Source organism: Balaenoptera borealis (assembly GCF_965194805.1).
Source record: "Balaenoptera borealis genome assembly, chromosome: 13".
Lineage (NCBI taxonomy): Eukaryota > Metazoa > Chordata > Mammalia > Artiodactyla > Balaenopteridae > Balaenoptera > Balaenoptera borealis.
The window spans coordinates 102,162,311-102,174,378 of NC_138870.1; the positions used below are offsets into that span (position 1 = coordinate 102,162,311).

The 12,068-nt window shown below is 54.0% G+C and overlaps 1 protein-coding gene and 1 long non-coding RNA gene across 3 annotated transcripts in view; one reads left to right on the forward strand and one right to left on the reverse strand.

Annotated features, from left to right (window-relative positions):
* LOC309608668 overlaps positions 1-12,068 on the reverse strand; it is a 314,353-nt gene that overhangs the window by 295,666 nt on the left and 6,619 nt on the right. The window lies entirely within an intron of this gene.
* The window catches only part of FBLN1 (fibulin 1), an 80,239-nt gene that overhangs the window by 10,054 nt on the left and 58,117 nt on the right, over positions 1-12,068 (forward strand). For both annotated transcript variants that reach the window (XM_082350834.1, XM_082350833.1), the window contains exons 2-3: positions 4,946-5,048; positions 11,535-11,670. In XM_082350834.1, the coding sequence (XP_082206960.1) occupies positions 4,946-5,048; positions 11,535-11,670 (239 nt within the window). The remainder of the gene's footprint in view (positions 1-4,945; positions 5,049-11,534; positions 11,671-12,068) is intronic.

The window sequence follows — 12,068 nt, forward strand, 5'->3', positions numbered from 1 at the left end:
CCCGCCAGGTACAATGAACAAGCCGCAGTGTCCGCAGTGATGCAGGAGGTCAAAGCCAGAGCAAGTCTGCACTTTAGGTCTTTCTGCCTCTCCTCCACCTGTCCCACCCTCCGCTGGCCACTGCCCCAGATGCATGGGGGAGAGACGATCCCTGGGGATTTTTGTTTTGTTTTTAAACTTTTAAATCATCTTTATTTTGGTTGCAGAGTTACAATTTACTTTTTAAAAAAATATATTTATTTATTTATTGGCTGCGTTGGGTCTTCGTTGCTGCGCGTGGGCTTTCTCTAGTTGCGGGAGCAGGGGCTACTCTTCGTTGCAGTGCGTGAGCTTCTCATTATTGTGGTTTCTCTTGCTGTGGAGCACGGGCTCTAGGCGCGCAAGCTTCAGTAGTTGTGGCATGTGGGTTCAATAGTTGTGGCTCGTGGACTCTAGAGCTCAGGCTCAGTAATTGTGGCGCACGGGCTTAGTTGCTCCGCGGCATGTGGGATCTTCCTGGGCCAGGGCTCGAACCCGTGTCCCCTGCACTGGCAGGCAGATTCTTAACCACTGTGCCATCAGGGAAGCCCAGGCGGATTCTTAACCGCTACGCCACCAGGGAAGTCCCACAATTTACTTTCTAATTAACATTTTCACCATTCCCATTTGAGGCCTCATAGCTTGCCTTGGAAAACATTGCATTCTCTACCAAACTGCTATACAAGGATGTTGTAAAATACAGTTTCCCAAATTAATCCTCTTTGTCGGTGTTCAGATTAGTGCATGAAAACAACATCGATTGAAAATGGCAAGTGACTTAATCGGCAGAACGTACAATTCCTTTCCTAATGAAGGGTGCTACAAAATGGTACACAAAAGCTCAATTTTTAAACTGCATTTAAAAAATATACATAACAATGTGAGCTATTATATATAGAATGGATACACAACAAGGTCCTACTGTATAGCACAGAGAACTATATTCAATATCCTATGATAAACCATAATGGAAAAGAATATATTAAAAAAGAGTGTATATATATGTATAACTGAATCACTTTGCTGTACAGCAGAAATTAACACAACATTGTAAATCAATTATACTTCAATTAAAAAATTTAAAACTACGCATAACACACAGTTGACCATTTCAGCTCTTTTTAAGTGTTCAGCTCAGTGGCATTAAGTACATTCACATTGTTGTGCAGCTATCACCACCATCCATCTCCAGAACCTTTGATCTCCCCAAATGGAAACTCCGTCCGCATTAAACAGTAACTCCCCCTCCCACTCCCCCAGCCCCTGGCGCCCACCATTCTACTTTCTGTCTCCATGGATTTGACTGTTCTCAGGACCTCATATAAGTGGCATCATACAGTCCTTTTGTTTGCCCTTTTGTGACTGGTTTCACTTAGTATAATGTCATCAACAATAAAAAAAAATTAAAAGAAGGATTCCTTTCAATGTTGGGTATTCAGCTTCCAAAAACAACAATCAGAAAGCCTTCCCTCCAGAAGGAAGTTAGTTCCCCAAAGTAATTTTAACCCGAGGCTGCATATATAACCATTGTTCTACAGGACATAAGGAAAGATAAATAATGGCCCATAGAACCAGACCGTCATACTCAACATGGTTTCAATGGAATAGCCAAGTTGGGATCGTTAGAATCTGAAGACAAGGTTGACAGATGAAGGTGCTCAGCCCAGAGCTGTTTGTTCCCATAGTGAAATATCGGAAGTAACGTAGATGCCCAGAGAGGGGGGAGTGGGTTGGAGACGACGCTACTTCTATACAACAGTGTGACGCCTTGTGCCTGGCACAGTGGCATAAAAAAGGAATTTAAGGGGGTGAGAGGTGGTGAATGGAAGGGCTGTCTCTGCGGGGATCCTCATGTGTCCAGCTGTTGCAATGAGGACGGTGATGTCCTGTCTGCTCTGACCTCTGCTGCGTCACCGTCCAGCCTGGCCGTGGGCGCCCCGTGGCCCCTCGGCTTGGGAGAGCAGGAACTAACCCCCCCGGCTGGGGCGGGGGCGCATCCTGCCCAAGGAGGGTGTGCTGACCCCGGCCACTGGGAGTTCCAGCTTTATGGCTGCCTGGGGCATTCCGGGGATGTTCCACGTTTCTGGATTGAGCGAAGGATGTCACATTGCATTGTCCTTCTGAGAATAAGGTCCAAAGTGCTCAAGGCTCCCCAGTGGGAATCATTTCCAAACGTTTCTACAGCTTGGGCACAAAGTTCTCGCCCCACTGAGCCAGCTCCAGGAGTCTGAGCTTCACCTGTGCCTGCCTTTCTCAGAGTTGAGGGAGGCCGAGGGGCCGCCACTCATCCCTGGGCCATTCTGCACCCCGAGACGGGGCCTTGGTTCCCCCATTCTTCACGGGCAACGGCAAGCAAATTCCCTTTGTTTCTTCCACGTGTAATCCAGCCACCGTTTACTGGAGCTCCCTGTGTGCTCGGAACTTTATAAGCTTTATCCATCTCCTCAGCCACCTTCAGAAGGTATTGTGAGCCCCGTTTTGCCGTCCAGGAAGCTGTGGCTGAGAGAGGTGAAGTGTCCTGCCTAGGGTCACAGAGCAAGAAGGCGCTGGAGCTGGGATTGGAGCCCAAGCCTGTTCGGCTCCAAAGCGGACACTCCTCCTCCTCCCCCCTGTAGCTGCTGAGGGCTGGCTGTGGGCTGAGGGCTGAGCAGGAGAGGGAGGCCTAGCTCTGCGTGGGTGGGAGGGAGGGAGGGCGAGGCAGACAGATGTTGTCAATTGTGAGTTTGCTCCAGGCCGGGCTGGTGGGCGGGCGGGCTGCAGGAGCGGGGGAGAGACTGGATGGGGGTTGGGCCGGGACCGGAGGGGCTGTGAGAGCCACGAGGGGTGAGACTGTGGGCGGGAGAGCTAGGCGGGCCCGGCTGGGATTGGGGTGGAGGGGTACAGCACAGGGGACATCGGCCTCTGTCAGGCCACGTGGCTGGGTCACAGTCGTCTTGGGGGTGAACCACAGGCCATGTTTTATCTGTGACAGGTCAGGTCCTGCGTTTTGTGAATGCTTCCCTTAGAATCAATTGGAGCAAGAACGAAGGAAGGAACGAATGAATGAGTGGGACCCCTGGGGGTCACCCTGGTAACCAAGAAGCTCTCCCTCATGAGGGACCTCACTGTTTGGTGCTGGGAAGCCGGTGATGCCAATTATATCTGAGCCCCAGCCCATGGTGCCCCCCAGATTCACCAGATGGCATCGTTGAGAAGTGTGGAGGGGGACAGCTGAGGTCGGGATGGGCCGAGCGGCCGGTTGGCAGTGGGCCGGCAGACTTTGCTCGGGGGTGGACTGTCATCCTTAACCAGACCCCCTTGCCAGCCTGGGGGAACCCAAGAGAGCGCGGATGCGGCAGCACATCTTCCGCTCCGAGCTCCCCCGGCTGCGGGTGGGGCTGAGGTTGTCATCGTTGGGGGACCTGGCAAGGCCCTTCCTCCTCCTGGTTCAAGAAATGCCCGGCCCAGCCTCGGCTCCTCACCCAGGCACAGACCACGCCCATCGGGGTCTCCCTGGAGGTGAGCCCAGAGCTCAAGGGCACCGTGTTCCAGGCGCAGTTTGTCGGCAGAGGTGCTCGAGGTGGCCGCGGGCAAGCGGTCGCAGCCGGTGTTTCTGGACGCATCGGCCTCGTGCTGAGCCCTGGAGTGACCCTCTCTTTTGGGGCCACCCCGAGGGCCGGGAAGAATAATGAGCTCAAACAGAACACCCAAGGCCCTTGGTGCCAGGAAACGCTGCCAAGCCCGGCGGGATTTACCCCGTGGGGCGCGGGAAGGCCAGCCGTGAGAAACCGTGGCGTTTCTTAGAGCCCAATTTTGAATGTCCTGCCGAGAGGTGACCTTCTGCCCGGGAGCAGAGGCTGTTGCCACTAACGCCCCCTCCTGGCTGCGGGTGGAACTGACGCTGGGGGCGCCTCGGTACCCGGTTGCTCCTCCCTTGGGGAACCGTGGGGTCCCCTCCTTCCTGTGAGCCGAGGGGCCCAGCGGGGCAGCAGCCTGGGTGGGGCTGAGCGCCGGGCTGGGCGCTGGAGAGCGTGGGTGCCCCAGCTGCTGGACCCACCTGAGCCTTCCATCTTTCCCTTTTGTGAGCAAAGAGGCAACCTTGTGACAAATCAAGGGCAGAGACCGTCACCGGCCTCAGTTTCCCGACCCGTACAGTGAGGACTGATGCTTTCCTAGCAAGTGGCTCCGACGATGAAGTGAGAACACAGAGCGGGTCCCGGAAACGTTGGCTCTTTGCTTCTCCCCAGAGCCGGCTGGTTGCATTTGAGGCCCCGCATGACTGTTCTCTCCCCTGTGCTCTGCTCATGCTGTACCTCTTCCCTGGTGTTTGCTCCCCACTCTCGAGAGAAGCCTTCCTTGGTTGTCCCAGTTTGGGGGACACCTCTAGGCCTCCCCAGTTCTGCACTGTTCATTTTTAGTGAGACAAACCATCTGTGACTCCATAGGAGTGGGGTCAGCTGCGTCCTGGATACCCACCCGCTGGGCTGGACGGCCACTCGGCCGTGCCTTGGTCAGTAACACCTGTCTTTCTTCCCTCTGGACTGTGAAGGCAGGGACGCCGTCTGGGCAGGTCCCCGTCCCAGTTTTGGCATCTGGCTGGGGCAGGGATCCCGGTGCTGAGCTGCAGCCCCGTCAGAATTGGATTTGGAAGGTAGTAGTTAAGGTTTCAGGCCTTTCTAGGAGGAGTGGAGTGTGTGCTCCCAGCCCGCGACTCAGCGGAGTTTTCAGTACATGTTTGTCGAGTGACTGAAGGACCAGATGTGCCGCGGCCCTTTCGGCCCCGTCCTGATGCTGTAGAGGAGACCAAAGGAAGAGGTGTCCAGATGGTGCGGCCGGGAGGGGGCGCTCTCGGCCACCCAAGGGAGGCCGCCCGTCTAAGGGGACCTTGGGCAGGGTCCGAGGTGAGTCACCTGCCGCCAGTCACCCCGTTCTCTTCCCTGCACGGCAGGCGCAGACGTCCCCATGGAGGCTTGCTGTGCAGACGGACATCGAATGGCCACTCAGCGCAGGGACTGCTCACTGCCGTACGCCTCGGAATCCAAGGAATGCAGGTATGTTTGCCAGTGCCGCTGTTCTACCAGAATAGTGTTCTTCTAGACAAAAGCAGGGGAGGAAGGGACAGTGGGTGCCAGGCCCCCGGGAGAGGCTGGGCCCCCAGGGCCAGGCTGCGGGAGGTGTGGGGGGCTGGTGACCCCCGCGTCCCTCCTCTGTGCTCCCACGGGCCTTGTGCGGGACTCCGCTTACCCTTCCCGTGCCACCCTGGCATTACCGGGCATCCCGTCATTTCACCGGGCTGCAAGCAAGAGGATGTGGGTTTGTAGCCCTCGCTGCCGCACCTGGGCAGTGTGGCCCAGTCACCCAGAAAGGGGGTGGTCATTGTGGGGGACGGATGAGACCGTGTGACTGGAAGCCCTTTGCAGATAAAAGCATGGGCCACCTTCAGACCCCGAAAACGCAGACGAGCGAGTCCCAGAGCAAAAGTCCTGCCAGACCATTGTCTACTTCATACAGTAGCCAGCATCTGGATCAACTATTTTTATTCCTCTCTTCCTAAATTGACTCAAGCTCCCTCAAAGTTTTGGGAGAATGTAAGCTTAGAATAAATGATAAAGATATGTAACGTTGATCATCACCGTAAAAATAATAGCAAGCCTTTATGAAGCAGACTTTGTGCTGGGCGTTTGCTGCCCTTCATCTCATTTCACCGTGTTACTGATCCCATTTTACAGATGAGGAAACTGAGCTTTCCCCAGTACGCACAGCTGGTAGGTGATGGCGTTAGGACTTGAACCCAGATCTGCTTGCCTGGGGAGCTGAGGTTGAGGGGGAGGCGAGGGTATGAACGCATTCCATTACACTTGACATCCGTTCATTTTCTCTGCCTCTAATCCAAGTCTAAGCTGCTTGGACGCTTGGAGCTGTGGGATGCTAGGTGGAGAGCCGCCGTGGAAGGAATGTGCAGGGGAGGCTTGTCTGCCTCACTCCGGAGTTTTGCATTTGTGTTGGCATCGAGCAGAGACTGCTGCCTGCCAGCAGTGACAGAGGATGTAAATCTCGATTTAGGAAATTCTTGAAAAGTCGAAAGCATTATAGACCAAACAAAGGAAGAGAAGACAGGGCACTCGGATTGTTTGAATTGACTGGGAGACCACGCCGTTAGCATTTACGGCGCGTCTGATGAGTGAGAGCGGGGATCTTGGCTCCCGAGCGTGGCTTTGAGCTAGAAACGTCAGAGTGCGGCTGGCAGTCGCGGAGCGAAGCTGGGTGGTGAGCGCCAAGAGTTCTGTTTGCAGACTGGGCTCTGAGAGGCAGCCGGGCCCCGGGGACCCACCTGGGCCAGCTTTCAGGCTGTGTGACTTGAGCCGACTTGGAACCTCAGTTTCCTCAAATGTAAAAGGAGGACAGCGATAGCTTCCTTTCAGGGTTGTGATAATGACCGAGGTGAGGGAAGCAGCCGGGACCACCAGGCCAGGCTGTGGGGCTGTATGTGTCTGCTTGGGCCGCCGGCACAGATACCTCTGCCCGGGCGGCTTAAACCACAGACATTTACTGTCTCACAGCCTGGCGGACAGAAGTCTGAGATCAAGGTCTCAACGGGGCTGGTTCCTCCTGAGGCGTCTCTCCTGGCCTGGGGATGCCAGCTTCTCCCTATGTCCTCTCATGGTCTCCCCTCTCTGTGTGTCTGTGTCCTAATCTCTTATCCTATAAGGACACCAGGCAGATTGCACTAGGGCCACCCTAACCTTAATTACCTCTTTAATGATCATTTAACCTTAATTACCTCTTTAAAGACCCAATCTCCAAATAAGTCACATTCGGAAGTCCTGGGGTTAGAACTTCAACATAGAATTGTGGGAGGCAGGGATACAATTCAACCCAAAACGGGGAGCCCTGTTTGTAAATCAAAGGCTTACAAAGTGAGGCATCAGCCAGCTGACCCCTCAACGGACAGAAGGAGGAACTGAGGTCAGCGACTCAGTGGCCTCTGGGCCCTACTTGTGAGTTTGGATTTTAGTCACAACTGGATTTGTTACTGACTTCTACTCACCAATGTCTTGACTGAGTTTTGGAGGTATCTTGAATCCCCAGTGGGCTCCAGACTCTGGAGAAACTACCTTCTTGGCTATGCAGCAGGCATTCGTGTTGTGATCTACATTTTTTTTTTTTTTTTGAGTTATGTTTTATTTGGTGGACTTTCTGAGGACTTCAAGCCTGGGACACAGCATCTCAGATAACGCTGAGAAACTGTTCCAAAGAGGCACAGTGGGGAGCCAGGATATATGGAGTTTTTGCAACAAAAGACCAGGTAGTCGGAACATCAAGATTACGGTTCATGATCTACATTTTGGGCTGGGGTAAATTTCAAACACGCATTCAGAGATTTCCTGAAATGTAAGTCATATCACCTGAATGGCCGAGAGGGAAGGTCTTCTCTCTTGGGGGCAGATATGGGTGCAAGTCCAGGTTCCCCCTGACCCCCGACATGTTTCCAGTGGGGCCCACTCACTTCATCACGTGGGACCCAAGGGAACTCTGGCTGGATAGTACGAGTGTCCATATGACAGGGTCCTCAAGACGCGTTATTCAACTCCCAGGACGCTGACTGCCAGCGATTGGCCTTTTGCTTCCCCGAGGCCCAGGGAGGCCAGTGGACTTGTCCCTGAACTCACGGGCAGGGGCTGCGTCTGTGTCCAAGGCCTCTTAGTGAGTTAGCTGCTGGGCTGCTGGGCTCTGACCGCACCCCGGTCCTGTTTCCCCAGGTGCTGCCTGCTGCCCCTCCAGCCTGCCCTGCACCCTTTTCCTCTTTGTCACTTAATGTCGGGGTCTGAACCCCATACCATCTGCAGAGGTCAGAGGCCAAGCCTGGGGTCTTGGGCTCAAAGTCAGATGCAGCTCATCTAAGAACACAACTGGGCTTTAATTCCAGGGGCAGCACTGGGTGCCACCATAGGGGGTGCTCAGGAGAACAAGAACCGCCCCCCCCCCCAGCCCTCCATGCTCTCCTCGCCCAGTGAATGCGGACGGCACACGACAGATGACTCTGAGCCCCAAGTCAGAGCCGCGGTGCTAGGATGAGCGGGGCCGTGTGCAGTGGGGAGTGACAAGCAGCGCAGCGATGCTGATAGCAGGGATTTTCTAACAAGTTTAGGGGTATCGTTTTTAATGAAGGCAGAGAAGGGAGAGAGCAGGTCAGAAATCCAATCTGCTTTAAGAGGGTCCTCTTAGGGCTTCCCTGGTGGCGCAGTGGTTGGGAGTATGCCTGCCAATGCAGGGGACACGGGTTCGAGCCCTGGTCTGGGAGGATCCCACATGCCGCAGAGCAACTGGGCCCGTGAGCCACAACTACTGAGCCTGCGCGTCTGGAGCCTGTGCTCCGCAACAAGAGAGGCCGCGATGGTGACAGGCCCGCACAACGCGATGAAGAGTGGCCCCCACTTGCCGCAGCTGGAGAAGGCCCTCGCACGGAACCGGGGGCCCAACACAGCCATAAATATAAAAATAAATTTAAAAAAAAAAGGGTCCTCTTACTAGTAATAGTTAAAAGATACAAGAAACAGAGACCACCGGCCACTTGGTAACTCAGTAGTTCTGGTAGTATTTTTCTTCTTTTGAAGCGGTATTCTGCCGGGATCTCCAGTTTTAAGTTCTCATTCATTCGGCAAATCTTTATTGATCCTAAGTGCTGTTCTAAGCTCAGGATAAGAAGAATGGGATCACACAGGTGGGCGAGCCCCAGGCCGAGCCTCCAGGGTAAAGTGGAGGAAGGATGGCACTGAGGGTTCTGTGGGGCCCAAGAAGCCCGGGGTTGGTGCCACTGGCAGACGAGGGGATTGGCAAGGACCGCAGAGGGGCCGGCCCCTCTCTGCACACATGGACTCCAGCTGGGCACGTTCGGCCTCTGCCTGAGCCTCTGACACATGGCACGTTTGGGGGCGATCGGGAGACGGCAGCTGGCGTTCCCTCAACTCATGCATTGCCCTGCATTCTGACCTCGACCAAGGGCCAATATGCCTTAGGACCCAAATAGAAATTTGCCTCAAACCTTGGGTTGAATTAAGCCCACGAGTCTCTCGGAGGAATTTGGATACACACGGAGCCAAAACCCAAAGCAGATCCTCAGATGCTGTTTTTCAGTCTACCCGTCACTCTCTGAACCCCTTCGTTTATTTATTTCACAAATCCTATTGAGGGCATTCTGGACAAGATGGAGATAAATCAGTGAACAAAATACGCAAAATCTCTTCTACAGAGGATACAGATGACGACGACATGGTAAAGTCTATGGTTTGTAAGAAGGCACGAGGTGTCGTGGGAAAGGAAAACCCAGGGACAGGAGGCAGGGTCTCCTGATCAGGGCAGGTTTACAATTTTACATAGAGCTGTCTGGGGATGCCTCGCTGAGAACAGGCGTCTGAGCCAGGACCTGAAGGAGGCGAGCAAGGCAGCCAGGTGAATGCTTGTCCAAGTTGAAGGGCAGCAAGGGGAGAGCAGCTCTCTGGACGCCCAGCACCAGCCCAGCCCCACCAGGGTAGAGCTTAGTAACTGCTGCCCCAGAAGCCCCCTGGGTGTGGGAGGCTGAGCTTCCCCACCAGGCCATCCCTCTCCCCGTCCCTGAAGCCTCTGTACAGGCCGGGCACACAGTAGGGCCACAGCCAAATTTTTAAAAAAATTGCAGTAAAATATACATAACAAATTGTACCATCGTAACCATGTTTAGGTGTACAGTTCAGTATATTCACATCACTCTATCACCATCACCACCATCCATCTCCAGAACTTTTTCATCTTCCTAGTGAAACTCGTACCCATGAAACAAAACCTCCTTGTTACGCCCCCTTCCCGAGCCCACCCCTTCTATTTTCCGTCTTTATGAATTTGACTCCGCTGGGTCCCTCATAAAAGGGGAGTCACAGTATTCATCCTTTTGTGTCTGGCTTATTTCACTTAGCTTACTGTCCTCAAGGTTTATCCGTGTTGTAACACGTGTCAAGGTTTCCTTCCTTGTTAAGGCTGAATCCAACTCCATCATATGTACAGACCGCATTTATCTCATCTATTCCTTGATGGACACTTGGGTTGCTCCCGTCTTTTGGCGATTATGAATCATGCTGCTGGGAATGTGGGTGTGCAAGTATCTGTGTGAGTCACTGCTTTCGATTCTTTTGGGTTTATGCGCGGAAGTGGGATGGCTGGATCCTATGGTCACTCTATTTAAAATGTTTGGAGGACCTGCCATACTCCACCATTTTACCTTCCCACCCACAGTGCATGAGGGGTCCCGTTTTTCCACACCACTTGTTTTCTGTTCAGCCAATAAATATCTTTGAGTGAATGGATCAATGGATGCATATCTGCTTGCTCTCCCTGATAATGCAGTGAAATGCCTGTCATTTGCAAATCCACTGAGAGCATGAGTGGATGTGTGGTAGCAGAGTATAGGCATATCTCACTTTATTGTGCTTTGAAGGTTGCGTGTTTTGTTTTCTTTTTTTACAAATTGAGGGTTTGTGGCAACTCCGCGTTGTCAGATGATGGTTAGCATTTTTTAGCAAGGAAGGTTTTTTTTAAATTAAGGTATGTATTGCTTATTTAGACATTGCTATTGTACACTTACTGGACTACAGTACAGTGTGAACATAATTTTTATATGCACCAAGAAACCAAAAAATTCATGTGACTAACTTTATTGTGGTTGCCTGGAACCAAACCTGCAGTATCTCGGAGGTCTATCTGTGCAGACAAATCCATCCCACGGAGCCCAGCGGGGCCCCTCCCTCTCCAGACCGGTGCAGGTCTGGTGGCTCCTCCTGCCCTTGTTGGCTCTGGCCAAAGCCAGGGTTATTTGGGGTCTGGTGGGAGCCACAGCTGTGATCACACACCTCCTGCTCCCTCACCACCTGGAGCTGTGTCTGAGGGACCAAGTCTGGGAGATGATGGTCCTTCTGTCGACATAAGCTTTTGTGCACGTGTGTCCTCGGGTTTCCGAGGACCTTCCTCCCAGAGCCCTCAACGGGGCTGGGAGACGTGGATGCCACGGCCCGGTGTCACCGTTGCCACCATCCCTCACTCCGTGGCCTTGGGCAGGCTACTCCACCTCTCTGGAGCTGTTTCCACTGATTCCGGAAACTGGAGATGAGTGTTGGGAAGAATTCAACTTGATAAAGGATCAGAAGGTCTGGCCCAGAGTCAGCAGTCAGCTGTTTTTGTTTTTTAAAATAGGTGGGAACTTTCTGTGGCTGAGGCTTAGAGGTCAGAGAGGTGAACTGGGGCCCTGGCCACACAACTGGGTCTCTCGACTCCACTCCCAGACACCACCCTACATCCAGTCTTTCTAATTCAACACTGTTGAGCACCTTCCGTATGTAGGCATTGTGTGTGTGTGTCTGTGGATGAGTGGAGGGGATGGGGAAGGGGGGGCACCCAAAGATGACAGAGCTCCCATCCCCGAGGGGCTACTGCTTCCAGGCCCTGAGCACCGCCTGGTGGGCCCCCCGCCCCACAGAGCCCTTGGGCCAGCCTGCCCCCTCTGCCCACAGGATGGTCCAGGAGCAGTGCTGCCACAGCCAGCTAGAGGAGCTGCACTGTGCCACGGGCATCAACCTGGCCAACGAGCAGGACAGCTGCGCCGTGCCGCATGGTGACAACGCCAGCCTCGAGGCCATGTTCGTGAAGGTGAGGACCTGGGCCCCTCCCAGCTCAGCAGCCACTCCTTCAGCAGGAGGCCTGGGGCGCCCCCCTCCCTGCACCCCCGACCTCAGACGCCTTTCCTTATGAGCAGCGCATTGTGCTCAACTCGGGGGGGGGGTGGGGAGGGACACTCAAGTCTCCCCACCTCCTCCAGTTTATTCAGTAAACCCTGGACAACACCCCGGGCCCTGTCCAGCACCGGGGAAGCAGGGATGGAGTGACCCAGCCTTGCCCTGAAGACTGCCAGTCCTGGGGCTTCAAGCAGGAACGCAGAGGTCAGAGCAGGGGTTATCTGGGCTCAGGGACTTCTGAACCCTCTTCTCAATTCAGATAGGCATTCCCCACCCCACTCTGGAGGCCCTCCAGCTTCCCTCCTCTCCCGA